Consider the following 23,558-nt stretch of genomic DNA (forward strand, 5'->3'; position numbering starts at 1 on the left):
CAGGAAAAACCCTTTCCAACAAACTGCCAGTGCGACTCCCTGTTGTACTATACCACAATTACTGGAACATATTTGGTATTTCTCAAGAGGTTCAGATAATGAAGAATCCTCCAAATTTTCTATTAGCCCAAACTTAGGAATTCTGCATCAGGGAGTTAACAGCAGAACAGACAATGTATGTTAGGTATTGCAAAAGAGAGGCAGAAATATTTATAAAATGTAAAGCCTTTTTTGTTGTTGTTGTAAGGTTGTTCGAGAGCCCAGACTGCAGCCCAACCAATGCTATTGCACAAGCACACCGAGTTATTTAAAGATCCCTCTTCAATTCCTCTGTAAAAGAAACATTTGAACATTTATTCATAGATTCAAACCACAATATTTTCCCAAATCTAAACAAGATTAATAATAAATAGCAAAACACGCACAAAAAACAATTTTGTTCTTTGATGTGCTATCAGTTTAACTTTGAATCACGAGCTTCTACTAAAAAAATATCGGTATTCAGAGTTGCAAGGAATTTTTTTAAAAGAAAAGCAAAGAAAGGTGCAATGCCCAGGTTGCTTTGGGGGTTTTGTTTGTTTGTTTTCCGATTGGCAAACAGCCCATTTTATTTCCTGTGAGTAAAAAGAAGCAAACAAGGACAAAAAAGAAAAAAAAAAAAAAAAAGGTGGCTCTGTTCCAACAGGGAAAGCCACCTAAGTTTGTCACATCAGAAATATTCTCAACAAGAATACAAACAACTGTGGGCCAGCACTGCCCTAGTAGAGACCACGCACACGCAGGGCTGGCCCAAGGACACTCGCCCTGGGCTGTAGTCTCAGCCCTCAGCAAGATCACTGCTGCTCTGCAGTTCCAGAAACATGCACAATTCTGTGCATGGGGCCCAGCAGCATTTGGGTCAGCCATAGTCAGTTATCAAAAAAACCTGCAAGTCTACAAAAAGAGCTGGGATTTACCACCATACCAGTACAGCCTACGGCAAAAGCTGGACACAGGCTTCTCTACTCCTTGAGAGACATAATCTAATCCATGAGAGGCACCATCTCCACTAGGGTGCAGAGAAAGGGACGGCTCTCCAGCCCCTGGGGCCTGCTGCAGGGCAGCCAAATGGACCAGGAGGTGGCAGGAAGAGGGCTGGGGAATGCCTGCCGTGCCATCCCTGTGAGCCACAACTGGAACGCTACAAAAAGGTGCTGAGCTTCCTAAGGTGATGTAGGGAAGTCTCTGCAGGAAGGGAAGCAAGGCTGGTAAAGGTACTCCACCAACTTTTCCACAGGCTGCAAGCATAAGGATGACTTTGCTCCATTTTCTCTCAAGGCTGCTGGGCACAGACCCCCAGCAGGCCCCACTCCTGGGGCAGCACCCCACAGGGTCCTGCAGGCAAGGCTCCTCTGAGTGCCTCTCAGCACTTCCTGAGGCTTTCAGAGGAGCACATAAGGGCAAGGATCTGTACTGAGAACACAAACAGCAGCTCTCTTTTGAGCGTTTTCTGACGACAAAAAATAGGAGACAAAATAAGCCAAAATGGAGATTTAAAGCAAGACTCTTGTATCTGTTAACAAGAAGGAAAGAAAAAAAAACCTTGAAATCAAGGAGATCAAATCAATGGACTTCATACATGAGCATTAGGATCTGAAGACAAGCATTCATAGTTTCATTTTAAAATGGCTCAAAATACTTTGTACCATTCTCCCCAGTGACACTCAGAATCTGACTGAAAGTAGGTCTTTATCTTAATCAATCAATAAATAAATACATCAAGGCAACAATTTCCTCATCCACAGTTGGATACTATTTCTACATAAACACTGATGCCAAAAACATACCACTTTTGCCAAAAAAATTTGGGGAGTGACAAAACAATCCCAAAATGATGTAGTTCACACACAGCTCTCCTTCTCTGGTTCTCCATCTCAGCATTTTCAGTGCTCTGCCACACTGCCACATCCCACATGCCCTCTGGGGGAACAGCCTGGTCAGTAAAAGCAGAGAAATTATGAAGGGCAAGGCATGCCATTTTCCTAGAAATACAGGAGGCCACAAGCAAATCACCCAGCTGCAACACCTCAACAGAGCTCAGCAATTAATAAAGTACAGGCTTGGCATGACTGTCTAGCCCAGTATGTCTTTACCCGTGTGAGTAGTCTAATAAAATAAGTTTGAGCATGAGCTTGAATAAGTAAATTAGAGCAAAACTGCAGTTGCCTATCAGACAATTAGCCAGAAGGCTGCTGCTTTTGTCAGACAGGACTAAAATGGGCAATGTGTTTTTTCATCAGATGGGCCAGCACCAGAAAACTTGCTTGCATCTTGCAGACAGGTTTGTTGGTCTAACAAAAGCTACTGCCTATTCTTCCAGACTTTCTCTTTCACGTATATGTGAACACATATTAGTTATACTTGGGTGCATGTATATATGAAAAGAAAAAAAAAGGTCTTGAAAACCTTTTTCCAACCACCCCAACCTACTCTTCTCTCCAAAATTCTGAACAATTAGAAATCTTCACAGGCCAATTTCAGATGCTGCCACAATGATAAAATAGTCAAAACTCCCAGAACTAACAACTGCAATCACAGTTGTCCTCTGATTTATCGATATTAAAAACATCCATAAACCACAACAAATACATTCCTCCAAACAGGACAGCATTGCACTGGCACTGTCTTTTAGGAGCAGAAAAGCTAATTTATTTAGATGTTTTACATTTCTTTACATTTTACATTCACTGTGATTTCTTTTCTTATGCTTATGCTTATTTCTTTTTTTATGCTTAATTATATCCCTTTCCATGAACTTAGATTCACTTTTCAGATTTGTTCTCTCAGTCTTAAAATAAAAGCCAAAAAATAACACAGACACAGATCTGGGTAAGCCAATGCATACACCAAATCAGACACCTTCTGTGTTCATTCATCAGCAACAGATTTCCTACTTTGTTATCTTTTTCCCTATATTATTTCAGTATCTCTCCATTTACCATTTCTGCTTCTGCAAGCAGTAAGTCCTTCCTACCATGCACTTTTGCTATCTCCTTTTACCTTCCAGGTTAGGGGACAGGAGGCTGAAAGGATAAAGAACGGGGCTCAGTTCTGCTCAGGCAAGCACTGTCCCCTCTTATGCTAACAGCTGTTAAACACAGACAGTGTCTCTCGGGCTTTCCACCGTGGCCCTGGGGAGCACTGCTGCATCCCCTGCACCTGAACATGCCCAGTGCTCCCCAGGAAATTCCATCAGCAACAACACCACTGAGCCAGCAGAAGCAGCAGGAGATGGGCTCTGCAGCACTGGGTGCCAACTGACTGTTTCCACCAGATCTGTTTTGCTCTTGCTTTCTCAATTGCAATACAAAAACAGAGAAGCCCATCTCTATTGAGAACAAAGAGAAACACTATCACCCGTAAGACAGGTTTCATCCCATGCCTGATACATACCTAGCCTTGCTCATGGACTTCTAGCATCAAGAGAAATCTCAATTTGCATGAGGAGTTCACCAGGAGACTTGGACTTACATTGCTGGTTTACATGAAACACTCGGCTTAGCTCCAATTAATGGCAAGGGGGGGAAAAATAGCATTTATTCTAAGTCCAGGAGAAGCAAGTCCCAGATGCTTCCCCAGTGAAGAGCTTTGCCTTGCAGTGTACCACACATCCTCTTTTCACACAGCAAATCTTTATTAACACTACCTTGGTTAACACTCAGTTGACTACTACATGAAGCAAGTTCCAGCAACCACCATTGACAGGGTTTGGCTAACTTTCCCCAGTGGTAACACAGAAAAACCTCAACTAAGTCGGGTAAGGTCCATCAAGAAATGCTAAGAGCTGCAAAATTAAGCACCAAGCCTGCTGGAAGTTGCCAGGAGTATTGCTCCCATCTCACAATTATCTGTGGGCAAAGTCTACGTAGAGCCAGTAACGGCTTTTTTGAGTCCAATCAACTGAGTGGTTAAACTTGTGCATTCAGCAGGCAACCAAGGGAGGGACGTATTTTAATGGTAGATGTGGAAACAAAGGAATTTTGATTAGCCTTGGGACTGGAGGGGGTAAAAATACTGTTTTAGGATTTTCCCAGGATATGCATATTAAGAACTTGTCTTTTTGCCCTCTGTGTAATTTTTTTAATATTTGGAAAGCAGAATTAGGCCACATTTGACCAAACCTCTAGAGCCTTGTATGAGCCAGCAGAGACTGGAGTACAGCGACTTGCTAACTCCTGTGCTTTTACCCATAATGGGGTTTCAGTGGTGAGCAGTGAGGCTTTTGTAGAGCTATCAAAGGCTTAAACAAACGGTTTCTCTACAAGCAGGGACCTTTCCCTTTCGTTCTCTCTAAAACACGTGCATATTGTTTGCTTTCTCTAATAAAAACTGGAAACAACTTCTGCGTAAAGCAACCCCAACTGTTACACTTCTGAAGCAGCCTATGTTGTCAGTGCCAGACCCAAGGAGAGCACAGCCATCACTGATGCTACACAGAGCTGAGGCCAACCCCACCAGAAAGGCCCAGGAGAGCAGCAGGTAGGGTGGGCACAGCAAGCCCAGATATGGGTTTGCCTCACCCCCCAGACCCATGGGCTCTTCCATGGCCATCTTCCACCACTGCGGCTGCATCACCACTGTGCTTGCCGCTTCCTGCAGTACCAAGCCATCACCTACCGTTTGTTCAGCTCTTGAAAGTACTGTAAAGCATTCGCCATTCACCTGTCACACAGCACAAACTGATCCCTTTGAAATGAAAATCTAAAAGTAAACGTGCTGGTCAACATCAGCAGCCGCAACAAGCAACAACGCCAGTGTGAGCCTCCAGGCAGGTAATTCGCTGCAACGCTAGGCTGGTGAGCAACACTATGTTTTATTTAATTAGGATGAACAGGAGAGATAAACCTCACAGCAGGGCGAGTAATGACAACATTTCAAAAATAATTCGTGCCCAGGTAACAAAAGGGCAAATTTCAATTACATAAAAAACTAAAAAGTTGACTTAATACATCCAAGGGGGAAAAGGAAAAAATATTAATAATTGTAGTGCCTATGATTAACAAGTGGCATTTACAAGCTCTGCAAATTGGTCTTACAATTGCCTAATCTGCAGTTGGAAAGGAAGAGGTTTTCCTTCGGAGCAAATGCAAACAATGTAATGAGCTCCGCAGCGCAGGGCTCAGGCAGCATGCGAGCTCCCCGCTGCGTGGCACTGCCCACCGCATCGCCCTGCCCGCCCGGCGGCCCGCGGCTCACGTCTTCCACAGCCTGTGGCAAGTGGGGCGAGCTCCAGCCTCCTCCAGCTGCAAATGGCACAAGAGACCACTCAGTGTCTCCCTGCCCTTCCGCTCCCTAAAACAACTCGCTCTGTTAAACCACCACAATTCACTGGGATACATTTTGTTTTAACATATGTATATGCATAGCAGTCGTCAAGGAGATGTAGCACTTGGAACTTATTACCTGACTTTTAGATCTAAGAGATGTAACCAGCTTCCCACGTTGACTAACAGATGAAAGAAACAAGAATCAACTTCTGAATCTAAAGGTATGCTGAATAAACGCAGGCACTGCAGAAAGCCCTGAGCTGGTTCTCACCTGGCTCCAACACGCACCTGAATGCTCACAGACCACGCACACTAACACATGTACTAACACCAGACCTCCCCTCCACCACCATTTGTCAGTAAGGATTTAACAGAGGTCTGTAATAGGTTTTGTACTATTAGTATTTCATTACTCCAGTGCATTTAGTAGGATACAGCGGAACATAATAGCCATCCTTTTTCAGAGGCATTTAAGGAGGATACTGATGGAGTGATGAGGGGTTGGTATAGGCATTTTTATAAGGCAGTTCAATTACTGTGGGTAATTAATAATCTTTTGCTTAAGAGAATATTACAATACGAGAAGAATTTTATTATCTTTTGCAGATTGCAGACTAATGCATGAGAGCAAGACATTATTTATTTACAAAAAATCAACAAAACAAAAACATAATAATGCGTTTTGTGTTTTCCAAATATTGTCAAGATCCACAATGCTGACTGCACAAACTGCAAGGAGGATATAAATAAACACATTTGGTATAAAATAACCGAACAGAATTAAGAGCACATTTATCAAAATTGAAGTAAATATTAATAGTACAGCATGAGAAAGCGTTGCCATCGCAGAGGCAGCAGGCGAGGCAGGTCATTTACAACATCAACAACCCAACGCTGGGTGCCATCCCAAGCTCTGCCTTAGTTCATTCAGCCAGGTTTAACATAAAAGTTAATTTGGCACCAAACAATAGATAAAACCAAGCCAAAGCCCCAGCTAAGATAAGACAATTTGTGTTTACACAAGCCTAACGCCTCTACAAAACATCATTTTTATATCCAATTCAGAGGATGGCATGAACATCTGCTTTCACTTCAAGACATTAATTTTCAATTATTGAAGAAAAACAAAATAAATCCTGACAAATTACTGGTAACTGTGGAATCTTTTGTTACTCTATTATTTTATAATAGTAATTTAGAAATCCTACAATTAACATCTAAACAACAGCTCTCTGATTCTTTTTTCTGCATGTGTCATCCGAAGCAATTCAGTAATGAATGATGTTCTTTAGCTTGCACTGATTTTGCTCGGATACTTTTGAAGAAAAAAAAATGGGAGGCACTCTCTGAGAGTCAGTGCTGCTGCACGGTGTTTGTTTTTTTACCCGTGGCATTAGATGAACCGCCACTGAAATCAAGAGATTTCTATTTTCTCCCCATTTGTATTTCAACCTTTTGCATTGCCTTTTCCACCCTTTTCAATGTTGGGCCACACTTGTTAGTTATGCTCGCCAGGACCAATGGGAACAGACCACAATTAAAAGGTGTTTGCACACAGGCACGAGTTTCAATCAGCAAAACCAGTTAAATACCACACAGATCCTGTCCAGGAAACCGTACCGGAGGGAGAGAGCGGAAGGAAAACTGGGACTTGTGGAGTTCAGGGGAGAACGCTGCTGGGCTTGTATCAAAATGCACGCTCAAAAATTAAAAACTGCAGGCTGATCCCCAAAGGCAGCACTCGCTATGCTGCGTGGATCCAAACGTTCTCATGGCACCAACCCCACGATGAAACACCAACATCTCCAATTATTCCTAATCCCCCAAAAGCTACACTTGATAAAGAACAATCAAGAGTGTAATCTTATTTGATATGAGTTTTATCAATTTTAGCTGCTGCTTTCACTGTATCAATAAAATTCCACCGAAACTTGAATGAACTGTAAAATTAAAGGATAATCGCACGAGTCTCCTGCATTTGGCAATTATGATTATACTTGTCAAAATTTAATTTGTAGAATGTACTGTTCCAGTACCTGCAGGTTCTTCTCTATCAGCTGGGAAAAAAATAAAATTATATCTTTAAGACAAGTATGAAAGACATTGTTACTTCCACAGTCAACTCTGTAACTGAGCTCCGACATTGTATAATTGACTTTGCAAGCAGAACAACAGCAATATAACAAAGAAAATGTCAGTGTTTTCACAGCGCTAATCTATAGCACTAGGAGGGCCTCCTGCTGTCAGCCAGAGCTGACAATACAATAGCTTTCAAAGGGATATTACCATCACGCTTTTATTCTTGACATCAATCAAGACAAAGAGAATCCTTTTCACAAGACATTAAAAATCAAACCTTTGTATGAGCAGATAGGTAAAACAGCATTCCTTTAAAGAAGATCATTCATAGCAATCAGCTAATTGGAACTCAGCAAATGGCTGGAGTATTTTTATTTACTTTGCAGGTAACAAAGTAGAGAACAACCTTCTTTTTCTTCCTTGACTGACATAAATGAGGCACGTAGGGCGTGAATCAAAAGTTTCTATCAGCATTTTCGCCAACCAAAAGCGAAAAAATATGACAGCAATTCCGCAACTTCAAGTAGGATAACAAATCTAGACTTAATTAGTGCATCCTTTTGCAAAACAGTTTGATTACAGACTAGCACGTTTAAGCACAAAACACCACTGCAACCTGACAGCAATTTGCAGAACTGTCAAATTCAGCAACTAAAGTGCATGTGATGCTGAAAACCCCGTGCCAATGTCAGCCCAGTCCCCACAAACCGCATCCAAGTCATTCTTCAGTTACAATTACGTGGGACTTGAAACCTACAGCTCTGCCAGCAGACCCCAGCATCTCCCAGCTGTGCTTTCCCAGAGCTGCTTTCAGAGGCACCAGTCTGTGCCTCATCAGCTCCAGTTCCATCAACTCTCTCCAGAGCTGATGGCACACAACCAGCCTCTGAAGTGTGCACGGCACATCCGTGGGACCACTCGGAATGGGAACAGGCAGCGCAAGGGGACGGTCACTGCTCTGTGACCGGCTTGAACCTCCTGTGTTTAATGGCACCAAGCAGAGTACAGATCTTCCTAAGGAGACCTGCCAAAGCCACCAGACGGTCACGTTGCTGACAGCAGGGCAAAGGAAGGTTCTGTGCCAAGGAAAAACACTTCTGTGGGTCCCACCTATGATGTGAAGGAAGGCTTCAGAGAAGGCAAGTGCTTCACCCCAAAACTGCCACCATCACACCACCCCATCTGGTTCATTTTGCAAGCTAACAAAGGCTCAGTCCCTCCTGCTTCTGCTCTGCCCTGACTGTCCTGCAGCAACAGCCCAGCAGAGCGTTGGCCCAAACCATTGGCTGGGTGTCGTCAGGTCTGCACAGCCAAAGTAATGGTTAAACAAAACCAGTGTGTCACGTTGCCAGTGATAAATCCACACCAGGGAAATTCCAGGGCTACTGCTAGAGTTCCAGCTGCAGCAATCACGGCAACTTTCTGTGAGACTGAACCAGACACCTCGTCACAGAGCAGGGCCACATGACCCGCAGGTTTGTCAGCATCCCGTTCTGCTGGCAATTGCTTAATTTTAAATTACGTGGATCTGAAGAGTTGTCAGCATTTGATGCTTCTATCAGAGTCGGTTGCTTCTTTAATGCCAAAGACAGCACTTGTGGTTAATGCATAGGCAACTTCCCTTTTGCATGCAGAATAATCCCTTTCATCAGAGGCGCACGCTGATTCTATTTTAGTATGTAATCTTTCTGAATGAGAAAGGATGCCCAAACCTCACTAGTGGTTAATAAATATCGAGGTTACTACACAAAGTGAAATAAATGCACAGAAAAGAGAAAACCAGTAAATGATTTGAAGTCCTAAATGCTACGCATATATCCACATAATTTATGCTTGTTTTCTTCTCAGCTGAATTGGGAAACCTGTGACCTCAGAGTGCCTTTATTTATTACATCTCAATTATTTCCATGGAAACATGTACTGTGGCAATCTACCGGGCTGCCAGCTCCCTAGACCACAAAATGTATATGATGGACTTTACAAAAAGATATGTATGAACATAAGAAAAGGGAGGAATTCTATATCCCACATACATATATATGAGCTGCCTCCTATTACTGAAAATTTCACCCAGATTCAGCTTGTTCCTTAGGTTCCCCATTAGCCAGCTCATGCTAAGACTGTAATTTACAGCCAGTTTGTGCTGAACTGAAAGCACATTTGTTGTGCCTGGAGACTGGAGGAATATTCAGAACCTTTAAGAACCAGGCTCTACACGGCTCCCCGTGGCAAAGACATTCTAGATATTTCTGTGTTGCGTGGAAAACATTTCCCAGCTGTGACTTGCCAGCAAGTTACCTGTTTTGATTCCAAAAAAAAAAAAAAAAAAAAAAAAAAAAAGCTCTTGTAAACAGCGACCTGCTCTATCTTGGAGCTAAGGATGATTTTTCGTTATAGAGTATCAGTGGTGAGAGATGCTGCCCAAAGGTAAAGAGGTGGCAAACAAACGAGTAGCAAATGCAAATATCTCGTGTCATTATGTAACGAGGTGTTCATGTTTATTAACCGGGCTTCAGAGCGCACACGGTTCCGCTGACGTATGGCTGCGTCCTGCGCGTTACGTGCGGCACCTCGGCACGGAGAGCGACCGGGCAACGCGTGGCCTGCGCCGAGAGAGCCGGGAGCCGAGGGGGGCTGCGACCGCCACAGCCGCGACCGGCGGAGCCGCGCCTGCAGGCCGCAGGGCCCCGGCCGAGCGGGAGAGGGGCAGCGAGCGAGCTTTTTTGTGAGGGGAAGGGCTCACTTCTCAAAAACTTCACGGACGTTTGAAGTCGTCGCTGTTTCTATTGCAATCTCCTGACCTGCGTATCTCAAAAATAATATCAAATCGCCCTGGAGAGGGAGTTCTATTCTTCCTCCGGCTGGTTGGTTAACCGGACGCTAACATCGTCTCCCAGCGACTTTTTTAATTCCAAACGCTTTCGAGTTCTTGCTTCGCGGCCCAGGGAGCTGCGCCCTTTTGTGCTCGCACACAAAGCCCCCGGCGCAGCCTCGGCACGGAGGAGCCTGTCTGCCAAGTCGGGTGCGGAGCCGTTATTAGCGCACCTCTGCCTGAAACCGGCTATTGTTCCCTCAGCCCGAGCAAGTTTTCGGCCCTGCAGATGCTCTCGAATAAAGAAATCGGTTTTAATTCTCCCTTCCCTTCGCCACCGTTACACGCATAGGGCGGGAGAGGGAAGGGACGAGGCGCTGCCGTTCGCAGCCCGGAGGAACCGCTCGTCTCAGCCCCGGCCGCGGCACCGCTCCCCCGCCCGTCGGTCCGCTCCCAGCCCCGCCGCCAAACTTTTCTTCCCCCGCGCTCCGACGGCCGAACGCCGCTCCCCAGCCCCGGACGGCACGTCGGCTCCGCGCCCCGAACCGCGGTCTCCCCCACAGCCCCCGGGCGCGGCGGCTCTGCCCGCCCCCGCGACGCCTGCAGAGCCCCGCTCGGGGCCGGGGGCACCGCCGGCCGCCATTTCGGGCGGGTTCCGCGGCCGCTGCCCCGCCGGGCGGCCCTCGGCCCGCCCCCGCCCAGGCGGCCGGGCGCGGAGCCCCCAAAATGGACGGCGGCGGCGGGCGGCTCCCCCGGCCGCTCCCCTCCCCTCGGCGCCCGGGCCGGAGCCGCTTCCCGCGGGCGGCGCCGCTCCTCCTCCCCGCGGCCGGGGCGGGCGGCGGCGGCGGCGCGGGCCGGGCCGGGCGGAGCCCGCGGCGGCGGCCGAGTCGGGGGGGATTCGCAATCCCCGCCAAGCCGGGCCCCGGCCCTGATTGGCCGCGCGCGGAGGCTGGCGCGGCGGCGGTGCCCGGCCGGCGGCGCGGGGCGGCGGGCGCTTACCTTTCACCGAGCGGGGCTTGGCTTGCTTCCTCCTGGACATGTCCGGGCGCCGCGGCTCGTCCTCCTCCCGGCGCGTCCTCCTCGCGGCCCCGCGGCCCCTGCCCGCCCTGCCTCTCCCTGCCTCCTGCCCCTCGAAACTTTGCCGGGCTGAGCGAGGCGAAGCAGCGGCAGCAGCGGGATCGATTATCGGATTTCTCACTTCTTTGCCTGTTGCAATGCGGCAAGTTCAACTCCTGTCCACCCCTCGGGCACCTAGAGGTTCTCCCCCCGGGGACAAAAAAAAAAAAAAAAAAAAATCACAGGCGCAACAGTTGCGATTTCTTTTTCTTTCTTTCTTTTTTTTTCTCCTCTTTGTTGGTTTTTTCTCCTCCCTTCGATGTGCAAATAGCACCGCCACAAGCCGAGCCCCTCCGCGCCCCCGCCGCCTTTTTGTTCTCGTTAAAGTTTGCAGGCGCCCTGCGGCTCTCAGTCCGGCTCGGCACTTTGAGAATGGCACAAAAAGCCGCGCGGGGCTCCCGGGGCCGGGGGGAGGGCGCGGGGAGAATGAGCGTCTAAAAATAAGAGCGGCGCGGCGGCCCCGACAATGCGAGGCGCTCCGGGGGTGCGACCTCGCCGCGGTTTCCCTAAATCCTCCCCGGCCGCTCTCGGCCCCCCCTCGCGTCCCGCCGCTCGCCCCCGGGCTCGGCCCCCGCTCGCCGCTCACGGGGCCGGCGGCGCGGCTGCCCCGGGTGCGCGGCGCGGGGTTCGGCCGGGATGGGCTCCCCGCCGCCGGCCGCGCTCGCCGCCGCCTTCCCCCGCACGCACGCACTCGGCGGACCGAGGTAAGCGCTCCTTCGCATCGATGCCGGGGCCGCTAGCTGCCTCCATGGGTCATTCTCTGGAAGGTGGCACCGCTCCTGCCTTCATCGCTGCCGCTGCTGCCGCTGCTGCCCTGGGTTTTTATTTTCTTTAGCTCTCGCCAGCCTCCCTCTCTTTTCTTTGTCCTGGCTCCTTTTCCTCCTCCTGATCTTGCTGCTGGGGCTGCAGTGCAGACACACATAATAAAGCCAGGCTTGGCTGGAAATGTAGCTGAGTCCCAGCAGGAGGATGTGAGGAGTGGAGTCCCGGCGGGGGAGCGCTCTGATCCCGTAGGGAGCCCCGCGCAGCCTGCGCCGATCAGACGGAGAGAGAGCCAACAGCACCGAGCCATGGACGGCCCGGGAAATACAGCGGCCGCCCGCAAAACGCGGACCGCCGCCGCGGACCGGACTCGCCGCCGCCCGCGGAGCCGCACCGCACCGCACCGCATCGCGCCGCACCGCCCCGCCCAGCACCGCGGCTCCAGCACCGGCTCGGCGGCCGCGGCAAAAGTTTGCGGGCTTTTTCCGGTACCCTCTCGCCACCTCGGGGGGAGCGGGAGGCGAAGATTTATTTACTTTGCCCTTCCCGACGTGTTCAACTTAGCAGGGGCCGGAACGGCCCATGCCTCGCTGCTGGGAGAGGGTTTTTCTGGAAAAATCCAAAACGCTTTGAACTTCTTATAGTACAGCGTGCCGGGCGCCAAGTTACAGTTGAAATCGCTCAGCGAGTTTCTTCTCCCACTTACGTCGGGCTTGTTTGGTTTAAATATCCTTACTGCCCTTAGGAGCAAGGCACTCGCTCTGCTCACTGCCAGCTGCCCCGTGTAAGGAGCCGCCTGCCAGGCATCCTGACCCCCGGCCATGGGCCTGCGCCACACGGGGCACCCACGTGGCCATGCGTCCCCACTGCTCACAGAAAGATGTCTGCAGTGGAATAGAACTTTTTTTTTTTGCAGATGCCGTGAAAACAGCCCCCGGCAGAAGTGCTCCAATGCGGGGTCAGGGCAGACAGAGCGGCGCCGGGCCTGACCTGGGGGCTGCATGAAGGCATCACCTTCCTGGTAACCATTTCCGCTTGGAAAACATCTTCCTGTGTTCTTGGGTTGCATTGGGTTCCCGGTTTTGTTTTTAATATGTATCTTTTCATACTGCAAGGAGTCCAGATAATTCAGGAATAAGTTTATCATTTGATCAAGAAATTCAGTATATGAATCTGAAGGATTATTTAGCGCAGCTGGTTGAATGGATGTTTAGTGGTGATTTTCTGCTTTCTTAAAGCTTGACAGAAACTATTGTGCTTATTGATGTTATAATAAAGATTTACAGTTTCCTCCTAGTGTATTACTCCAGATTACCACCACAGACTGGACATGCAGTAAAAAATGTTTCCTATAACACCACTGTAATTGAGATATACTTCCTCTACATCACTGCACTAACTTCAAGCTGTGGGCCAACCAGAAGAAAGGCAGATTTTCGAAGAACCTGCAGCCCCAATTCTGATGCCAGTAAAACACAGGGATAACTCTAGTCAAGAGACTACCAGTATAAAAGCTGGTGTGATACCAGTTTCTGTAAAGGCACAACAAGAAATGACAGAAAAAAAGTTGAGAAATTTATATCCTGAAAAAAATAACTAGAACCATTGGCAAATATGGCCAATGTGGCCCTAGATTCATATCCGTTCAGCGCGAGTTGGATCAGGAACTGAATTACTTCTGTCTCCTCATCTTATTGGAGAGCCCTAATCCCCAGGCTATCAGATTGTTTCTGTTCTCTCATTGGCCCAATGAATATTTAATTATTCTTACAAAGCAGAACAGCTTCAGCAGGACAGATTCTCATCCAGAATGTGCCAGCGGTTGGGCACTCTCGGAGGAGTTCTGAGACCCACATTCAAATCCCCATGCGATCATCCAAAGAGGGGATTTCAACCTTAGTTGTACACGTTCTACTTGGCAAGTAATTCCCAAGCCCTTTGCACTGCAAGTCACTTTGCTATCCAGACCTTTGCCTCCAAATTTTCTATGCTTTTTTAAAAATACTTAATGAATGCCCCAATTCATGGAGCATTTCTACAACTTCTTCTTTAAAATTCATTAAAAATATTTAAATGTTTTTCTTTTAAACAAATGAGTGGAAGCATTTCCCCCCTTCTCACTTGCTGGAGAGCCAACAGCAAGCTTCACATGTGAACCTGTACCTGGTTTGGAGCAGCTGTTGGATGATGAGGAGGCATGGTCATGGCATCCGAGCCTCTCTGCTGCACATAACTCAGGTTCATTCTCAGGACCATCACAAAGCAGCAGTACGTTTGGGAGCACTGCTGTCTGTCAGGGCCTGCAGAAAGATCATGTTAGAGATAAAGAGAGTGGGAAACCAAGTCTGAGCTTTAAAAAATGAAAGACGTGTAAATCCATCTCTAAGTGTAGCACACATGTATATAATTATTAATTCATCCCTCTCCATTATCTTCAAACCCAGAAGCACACAGTCTGCCTCCAGGCCCTGTTCTGTAAGCACATCTCTGACCCCCTGATCTTCAACACGCGCCCGGTGCCGTGCTGCTGACTGCCACGACATGCGGGCTCTGTGCGCAGCCCCCCCAGGTGCAGGCAGGAACCCAGTCGCTTCCCCCGCCCTGTGATCCTGCGGCCCTCGAGCAGAGCCAGGCCGTGCCTGCAGCCCCAGGGCAGCGCAGTGTACAGCCAGCTGCACTGCTCTCAGCTCCAGAACTTCCAATCAGGAGCACCGTACCTTCCAGGAGCAGTAATAGCAGGGGAAGACTTCACAGACTTTGTTAAAATATCTAAGGCAAATAATACCAGCTTGTATGCTAATTTAATGAAAATACATTTAATAATTTAATTTAAATATGGTAATACAAGAAAGCAATAGAATATTTTGAACCTATTATCAACCTTGTTTCCTCACAGATGCCTTTTCTCCTTACTCTGAGAAGTTAAATGGAAGCACAAAGTGCAGAGCTGCTCCCCGAGACACAATCTTGCACTGTCCTGCAGCTCACTGGGTTGCTGTGGGTACCACACTTCTCGCTTGAAACCCTTGTGGGGTTCCACTGTAATGTGGTGTGTGTGCACAGTGTGCCTAAGTTTTGAAGTTTGATGATGTTTTCAGGACAACTCTCTTCCCCACAGTAATGAAAACGAGCCCTCTTCTCTTTGGAGGGCCCTTATGCTATGGCACTGTCTCAGGATGTTAATTCCATACACACATGGCAGACAGCATCCAGAATATTTGCACTTACATTTTTTCAAAGTGATTATGTTTAAGGCTGAAAGAACATTAGCTCAGGTTGTTCAACCTTGTTCAACCCTGGCACAGCCTTACAGAGGGGGAATGCAGGTGGTACCACCAGCATCTCAATGGTGCATGGATTTATTGCCATTCAGCACTGAGAGCAAAACCACACACATTTCTATATATATGCATAACTGTTTTAAAAGTGTGTTGGAATTAGCTTGAAATTACAAGTTGCATAAAAGCAGCACAGCTATTTGAAAGCAAAAATAAAAGCTTCCTGGAAGCTGGGGTTTTCACAGAGGATCTCGGTCCTGCTGGTCCTGGGCTTTGACACCCAAGAGACTGAGCCCACTCCAAGAAATGTGGACCCTAGCAGGATCTAAACTTGCTGAAATCATAAAGAAAACTGTTTTCAACACATAAAAGAACCAATCAGCTGGATGCTCAATGAGTCACCACACAGGGATTATCTTAATCGTGGAGCGCAGATTCTACCTTAAAGAACATATCATACACATGGACATAAGAGATGCTCATAATTCCTATGAGAAATGTGGCAAAATGCTGACATCCCAGGAGAAGCCCTGCAGCACATCCCATCAAAGGGTCTACACACAGACAAAAAGACTGAGCAGAGGGAGCCGGTGCCCAGCTCAGGCCCCAGCAGCGTGAGGGGCAGGAGGCAGCGGGCGGAGGCTGCACGGAGGTGGGCGAGCACCTGAGCTCTCCATGGCAAAGGCAGGCAGGCACTGGGAAGCTGTTAAAGGCTGAATTAGTTCTTAAAAGAGATAATGTTTCCAAAACACACGGCACAATGCGCTCATTCAGTCGAGAGTCAAATGTCACCGTGGATACAGCTGCAAGACAGTGTCGCTCTTTATTTACAGTAAAATATGTCAAATGGGGAACACAAAGGCATCGTCGGGATAAACGGGATTGGAGCACACAAAGGCAGGCGGCATCCACAGCGCATCAGACAACCTGAATAAAAGCCCCGACTACAATACCAGCCCAGTTTCTATGGTGTTTGTGAGTTAATGCCTCCGAACATTTTACATAAATAAATAACTGGCATCCCCCGTTTCAGCCCTAGCAGAGGACTGCCACAGCCAGAATTCAGGCCACCGGGAGCGGCAGGGGCAGGAACGCTGCGCAGAGAGGAGAGACTGCACATGATGGAGGGCTGCAGGCAGGACCCAGCAAGAGCAGTCATGCCTTGTTGTGCTCTGGGAGCTTACAGCAACATGGGATCGAGCTGCTATCCCAGAGCACTGAAAAACAAAGAGAAAGTTCCACTGCGAAATGTATTTGGCCATGCACAGAATTACATTCGCTGCGTGCACCACATTAGCACTCACACATCTCTAATGACAGTAGTGATTTCAAATTTTTTTCCTATCGTCTACTTGTGTACGGCACTTCTATCAATCATCTTTCCTTCTATTAAAAAAAATAGTCTAAAATCAAGACAGAGTAAGTGGTGCAGTTAGTGACACTTTCTGTAAAATACTATCATACACCGGAGCTGAATTTAGCTCAAATGTCACAAAATACCCATCTGTAGAGGAATCACACACACACATCCCTGCACAGTTCCAGGAAAACAATCATTACTGATAACTGGGCTAAAGACACAGGCCGTGCAGTGCCCTGCAAACACAAACAGGTATTTTGTCCTTTCCAGCACTCGCTGAGCAAACTGTTCATTGCAGCTTCTTCCAGTTAGGTGCCCCAGGAAGCAGTGTGGGAGTCAGACAGAGGATCTGTACTGCATGACCAAGTCGCCTTTAGGCCTAAGGACTTTGCAGGCTCTACATCTATTTGCCTTTGAATGTTCCCACAAAGACAATTTATAGCATTATAACGTTAATTAACAACTTATGATGCCTATTACAAAAAAGTGCTGTTTCCACATACTTAATCACAATGCAGAGAAAGTATCCTCTCTGTCATCTACTTACTCTAGGTCCCTTTCATTACAGTTGGACATGGTTCTGCAGTGCTTCTCAAAGGCTTTTTCTAAAGGAATAGAAAACACGTTCGAAGTTTGGTTCATGAAAAGGGCTGGAGCTCCTGTGCAAGGCTCCAGGCCACCACTCTTCCTTACACCTGTCCTGTTAACACTAGAGCAGGGCCATCTCCTTTAGCACAAGGTGGGTTGTACCTCCTTGGAAGTACAGCTGTTCAACCTGGTCTTTGCCAGCAGGTTCAGTAGTGTTACAAGGTGCTGGGAGCCCTGAAGTGAGCTCACCCACCTGCAATCAGGCCTGGCAGCACTCCTGCCACAGAAACCACCCCAAAACGCCACACCAAACATCACCAAATGCCAGCTGGGCAGCCACGGTCTGGACCATTCTGTAACAGCAGTCAAGCAGCAGCCTGTCCCCAGCATCTGGGCTCCTACACACAACTCGTCTAAAAATATCTGTGTTTGTGAAGGCTTCCACTCCTCTGGAAAATCCCCAGTACAGTAAAGGGAGAAGCAACGGAAATGAGAAGACTCCTCCGGCACTGCTGTCTTGGGGCATTTAGCTTCACCTCTCCCCTTAGCATCCTCATAAACCAAACAAAACCAGTAATCCTGGACCATACTTCCATTCCTGCTCGTGTTTGTCAGCTACTACCTCTTTCTAAGAAAGTGTGCAGCAAGCCAAGATGCTGATTCTCCTCATCAAAACCTTCTCACCATCAATACCATCTCTGCTGTGAAAACCACCACCAAGGAGCTGTGGACAGCTGTTTGTGGTTAACCACAGCGGTGCACTGCCAGTGCTCACCTCATACCACGGCACATTCCAGTGCTGGGCTGTGTGCTCTGCCCCGTCCCTGCCAGGGTGAGCGGTGTCCTCCCCTGCTCCTGCCCCATCACAGCTGCCCCAGAGGAGGAAGGCCAAGGCCAAGCCCAGGCCACGGCCTTGTGCTGCACTGAGTAACTTGGAGATGGGCAGACAAACTGTGCCGTCTCCTCCTCCTGCAGCCCCTTCACTTCGCACCAAAGAAAAGAAAACTGAAACACAAATCAAGTCTCCTTCTACAAAATTCATCGTTTCCACTCGCTTCTTTCCCGTGTCTGCTTCCATTCTGTAATCATGGCGAAAGGAGCAGCGCACTGCTCAGTGCTACTGACAAACACTCCCTGCAGCTGCACTGGCAGACCCCCAGGCACTTTTGAAAGTGGCATTTTAAAGAAAGTTAGTTCTTTAACATGAAGGTATTTATGGTCCCCCCTCTGAATTGGTGTGATAGCAGCAATGAGCGTGGGGGGGGGGAGCAGGTGGCACTGTGAGAACATGCAGTTATCATTCTCGTGAAGAAGTTCTATAAGAATTAATAGAAAATTATCTTGCTATTGAATACTGTCGGATGATGCAAAAAACCCAGGGAAAAGACTTTGTCCTCTATTAAATTCACTAAGATTCCTCAAGCAGTTACTATAGAATCTGATCACATTTTTACAGATTTCTCTTTGTTCCATTCTTCCATAGGGTTTCTGGAAGGGTTATGGAACATTTTCCTATTATCAGACCCACTGACATTATGCCCTGTTTAAAATCCCCTTGTTGGCAGTATTTGTTCTGCTCTTTTCAGGATCCCTTCCTATCTATCAGCCATAAGACTTAGAGCCAGCTGGGCAGCAGGGGATATTAAGAGTGAGTTTTGTTTACATCTATGTTAGGGATTTTTAATTTTTTATTTGTTGTTAACATCCCAAAGCACATTTTTAAACAAAGTAGTGCAAATTTTTAAGATGTGCATAACACTATTTAAAACAACTGATCTGCTGTATACCCATTTCTATTTGGTTAACATGCTACATTGCCCAGAATTCCTGCTGTACCCTCAAAGACTACAGGCACTGGGGCATGGTGCTTCCCAGCAGCATGCAGACACCAAAATGGCTGAGGAGAGCTCCACACATGCAGTGCGTGGCTCTGGGAACAGCAGTGCAGCCCGGGGCAGCCCCATACTCTGGGAGCAGCCTTCCAGGGACTGCGGGTGGCATGGGGCCTTTCTGCCCAGCTCACTTCCTGTCCAGTGCTCAGCACTGTCAGAAGGTCCTTGCCAGGTGCCAGTGTGGCCAGCCTGACACAGCACAGCACAGCTGCACAGGGCCTGTCTGAAAGCTATCCCTCCTCTCCCCAGTGCATGGGTGCAGTGAGGCTCCAGACCACGCTGGTAGCCAAGCCCAGAGCAGCCCTAGTCTCAGGTTGGGAGCCACCTCCACTAGAGACCAGCCTGTGACCAAGCAGAATCTCCTTTTGAGAGAGGAAAAATATATCCCAATATGACAGGCCACAGGATGGGAGCTCCTTCTGGCTCATTTGTGTTTTGAGCCTGCCAGGGCAGTGGGGGGGGAGGGAGAGGGGGCTTCAGGGCCAGCACAGCAAGGAGCAGCCGGAGGGGCATGAATTCCTGCCAGCGGCCAGCCCAGCAGGTCATGGCAACGGGAGCCAAGGGAGGAAAATGAAGCAGCGGGAGCTGTGAGAAAGCAGTGGCATGGCAGGGGGTGAGGAGCACACAGTGCTGGCAGCTCAGCCCTGCAGCCAGTGGGAGGGAGCTCACATGGGCTGCACCAGGCCATGCGTCCAGTGCTTTGATTCATGCTCCAAGCACAAAGAGGCTCAGGGTTTCAAGCATCACACATGCCCAACGTTAGCAAAACCCAAATGTTTCCCACATTTTCCCAAAGAAAGCTGGTGAAGCCATAAGCCTATGGCAGCACTGCCTGGCAGCAGCCCCAGGTAGCTGGGTCACACTTCATGCTCACACCAGCACCTTCCACACTCTTCCACAGGCACACAGCTGCTTTGAGATGCACTGGCAGCACAGCTGTGTCCCTGCCCTGTGTGCTGGTGCTGCTTCATGCTGGTGCTGTGAGAGGAGGAACACAAGCTTTGCAGAAATATATATTTTTATATCAGAGTAAAAAAGTCCTGTAGGCATTTCAGCCAAATGCACGTTATTAATGCAGAGCGATGTATTCAGCATGGGCATGCCTGATGCAGGAGGCTGAGAAGGAGCAACACATCTGTGTGATCCCTACTCAGGGCTGGGGCAGAAGGGGGCAAATGGCAGTGAATCCTGCCAGCTCTGCTTGCGCCTGTGCTGGATTGACCTTAGATGCCTGTTCCAGTGCCACGAGCAAAACATGTTACAGGCAACACGCTTTGGATATGGAAATGGTTGATGGCAACTGCTGGCAGTGTTTCTGCACACAGTTGAAAACTGATGGGATTTACCTGGCAGTTGCTATCTAGCCAGCGTGGCAGTGGTGCGAAATATTCAGTCATCCAGTGTGCAACATCAACTGAGTTCTGGATAACCACATTTCTGAAAATGTCATGAAATGAAATGAACTCTCAAGGAAATAAGCTTGAAAATCTAAAAACCCAGGCAAGTGCTGCATTCCTGATGGGGTACATATGCTGCAGGCACAGGTCCCTCCAGGATGTGACAAGTCGCATGTCCCTGCTGAGTCTGAGACCTCACACTGGGCAGAAACACATCTGGAAATGACAGATGAGGCTTAGACACCAACAGAAACCAAAACATGGGAGGCTGGCAAAGAGTGAGCTGCTACATGTTGCGAGTCCAAATAAAACCGATGTTTTACAGGGGTTCTAATCTATTATTCTTGTGCAAATTATATGTGCATCCTCTAATATATACATCTCCACAGCCATAAACACAAAACAGAAGGACAGAGAAAGAGAAATCTTGCTGAACAAGGGAGTTACACACTGTAGGAATGCAGGAGCCTGTGATCTGTGTTATTTCTTTGCTTAAGGCCACCTAGCAACAGCACATAGGTTAATCCTCCACAGACTGAGCAGACAGCATCAGCCAACAGGAAAACAAAACATCCCTGCCAGAAAAAAATCAGAACAAGAATTGCCCATTTGTGAGAGGGTTGTAGGAACAGGTATACACCACAATCCTGCAGAAGAAAGATTTCCTCATAAATAGAGTTATTGTCCACCTCGTTATTAAAAATACAAAAAGAGCTTTGCAACCTTCCCGGTACAGCCCTGTGGGAGCCCAGCTCTGCAGGGAGCTGGGGATGTGCTGAAGGCTGTTTGCCACCTCAGAGCACTGCTGCATCCCCTTCTGCAATGACCAAACCTCCGGAGACAACCCTCTGCCTGGGGCGTGCAGCACCCACACAGGCAGGTTCAGCTTTCTACAAACACCTCTTGGATGTTAACGCATGCCATCACTTTCTTTAAACCACCTTTTGCAGCAACTCAGCCCCCCCTGTGGTGGTTCTCTTGTTATTTAAGATCTGGGAGGCCTAGCCAAGCAGTTTGTCCTAGCTAAAAAGGCATTCTTTTCCATACTGGCCCAAGACCAGTGCCACACGATATGCAAGCTGTAGGCAGCTTTGCTGTTGTGCCCTTTCTGCTGCCCACCAATAGATGGTAGCAGCACCGCTGCCATCACACCACACTCAGTGGCAGGAAACAGCTTCTGTTCCCCACCTGAGTGCAGATTTACTGGCCTTGCTCAGCTGAGGTGTTCCCAGAGCCACCCTGCAGATGGGCACAACTCCCAGTGCAGTGGCTCCTGATGCAAGGCTGTGGTGAGGGACATGGGCAGGCAACAAGGCCACGGCTCCATGCACCCAGGTGGAGATGCTCCCACAGCTAGCATGGAGCCCCCTTCGACAGACTAAGCCCTGGCCAGGAGGGAGACTTGTGCCAATCTCATGGCACACTTCATGGTAGAACAAACACACCAGCTCTGCTCCAGGGGCTTTCCCTGGCTCTGCAGAGTGCCTGGAGGCTTGCTGTAATCGACAAAACCATTAACAGAAATGCAGCTACCTCTGATTAAAACAGAAATGGCCGCATGGTCACATCTCCAATGAGAGGCAGTTCTTTCCTAATGCAAAGTAATTCATGCTCAAATTGCAGCAATAAGGCAGACTTCCTTGCAGCTGTTCAGATGCCTTTGGAGGGTGCCATTATATTTCACCTTTTTGATGCTTTATGTATTACAACTTTATTATCACCTAAGGCTGTGATCCTAAACTTCCTTACAGCATTGTCTACAACCCGTATTTCAAAGCTTAATTTTCCTTCCCCTAAACGTAGAAGAAAATAGCTTGCAAAAATGGCTGCAAGAAAGCTGCACGTTCTGTGCTTTCTCAGCCCCTCTTCATAAGCCCTGTACAGGTACTATTCCTCACGGAGCCAAAAACTTCCTGGAGAATGACTAGAGCTAGAAGATATTTCTTGACCCAGCGTAACACTGTCCACTCCGTCTGGTGGAGAGATTATGAAATTTTAATTGGTCTGAAAGCGAGATATCACTATAATTGGAGCCCAAGCGCCGACGTGAGCCTGGAGCTAGCACTTGTTGGAAATCCTCAGCCCCCAGCAGCGGCCCCAGTGCCCAAACGTGCCTGTGCTGCTGAGCGGAGTTGATGCACACCCTCCCCTCTGCTTGCCTTGCAGCCACCAGCTCACTTCCAGAACAAAAGGTTCTGCAAAGGAAGGATGCTTGGGCTCCTCTGGGCTTCCACCTCCCTGCGGTGCAGCCAGCAGCAGGGACAATGAGAACATCCCAGCCCTGGGGGTGCAGATGTTCTTTGTCAAAAACGAGCATATGGGCAGAGCTGGTGGCTCAAAAAGATATTTTATTTTATTTTAAATACAGAATACACACAGATTCATTAAGGCAGAACTGGGAACAGCATGCATGATCCCTAGGTATGTCCCTGTCCCACTCCACTCTGTCCCTCGGTCCACAAGTGCCCAACGCAGCAGAGCAGGACACCCCAGCTCATGGAAAACACAGCAGGAAGGCAAACAAGTCACCAGGAATAAACTTGGCATTGGCAGAGGCATTTTCATCTGAATAAAGCATTTTGCGAGCCATGCTGAATTCAATTACCGTAGCCTTTATTTCTTATTCATTAAGAAGCACAGACTGCTTTAGGATCTCATAATTGAAATCAAATTGTAAGATACTGACTATATTAACTTTTTCTCCTTTGTGAAAAAAGTATTAAAACGAAGTATTAGAAGTCAGTCTATCTTGAGTGTGAAGGGAAGGAAATCCTCTTTGTGGTTACAATAAGCTCTATTTCCACCAAGACTGTTTCTAATTGTGCCATTCAGGAGAGGCATTGCATGAACCTGAACCCAGGCCCAGGACCCTGCCCTGGAGAAACTCAGCACGGTTCCTGGACGGTCGCAGAGCTCTGCAGGCAGCACCCAGCCCGTGGGGTTGGGACAGCACAGGGCAACATAGAGC

General features: G+C 48.2%; 1 protein-coding gene across 2 annotated transcripts in view; it reads right to left on the reverse strand.

Annotated features, from left to right (window-relative positions):
- ZNF423 (zinc finger protein 423) overlaps positions 1-11,840 on the reverse strand; it is a 194,252-nt gene extending 182,412 nt beyond the window's left edge. Inside the window, exon 1 of one of the 2 annotated variants that reach the window (XM_052686737.1) lies at positions 11,197-11,840. In XM_052686737.1, coding sequence (XP_052542697.1) covers positions 11,197-11,236 — 40 coding nt within the window. In that variant the 5' untranslated portion in view covers positions 11,237-11,840. The remainder of the gene's footprint in view (positions 1-11,196) is intronic. The other variant, XM_052686738.1, reaches the window with a different exon arrangement.
- Positions 11,841-23,558: the final 11,718 nt, after the last annotated feature.

The sequence above is a fragment of the Tympanuchus pallidicinctus genome, unplaced genomic scaffold (genome assembly GCF_026119805.1).
Source record: "Tympanuchus pallidicinctus isolate F22 unplaced genomic scaffold, pur_lepc_1.0 scaffold22, whole genome shotgun sequence".
Classification (NCBI taxonomy): domain Eukaryota; kingdom Metazoa; phylum Chordata; class Aves; order Galliformes; family Phasianidae; genus Tympanuchus; species Tympanuchus pallidicinctus.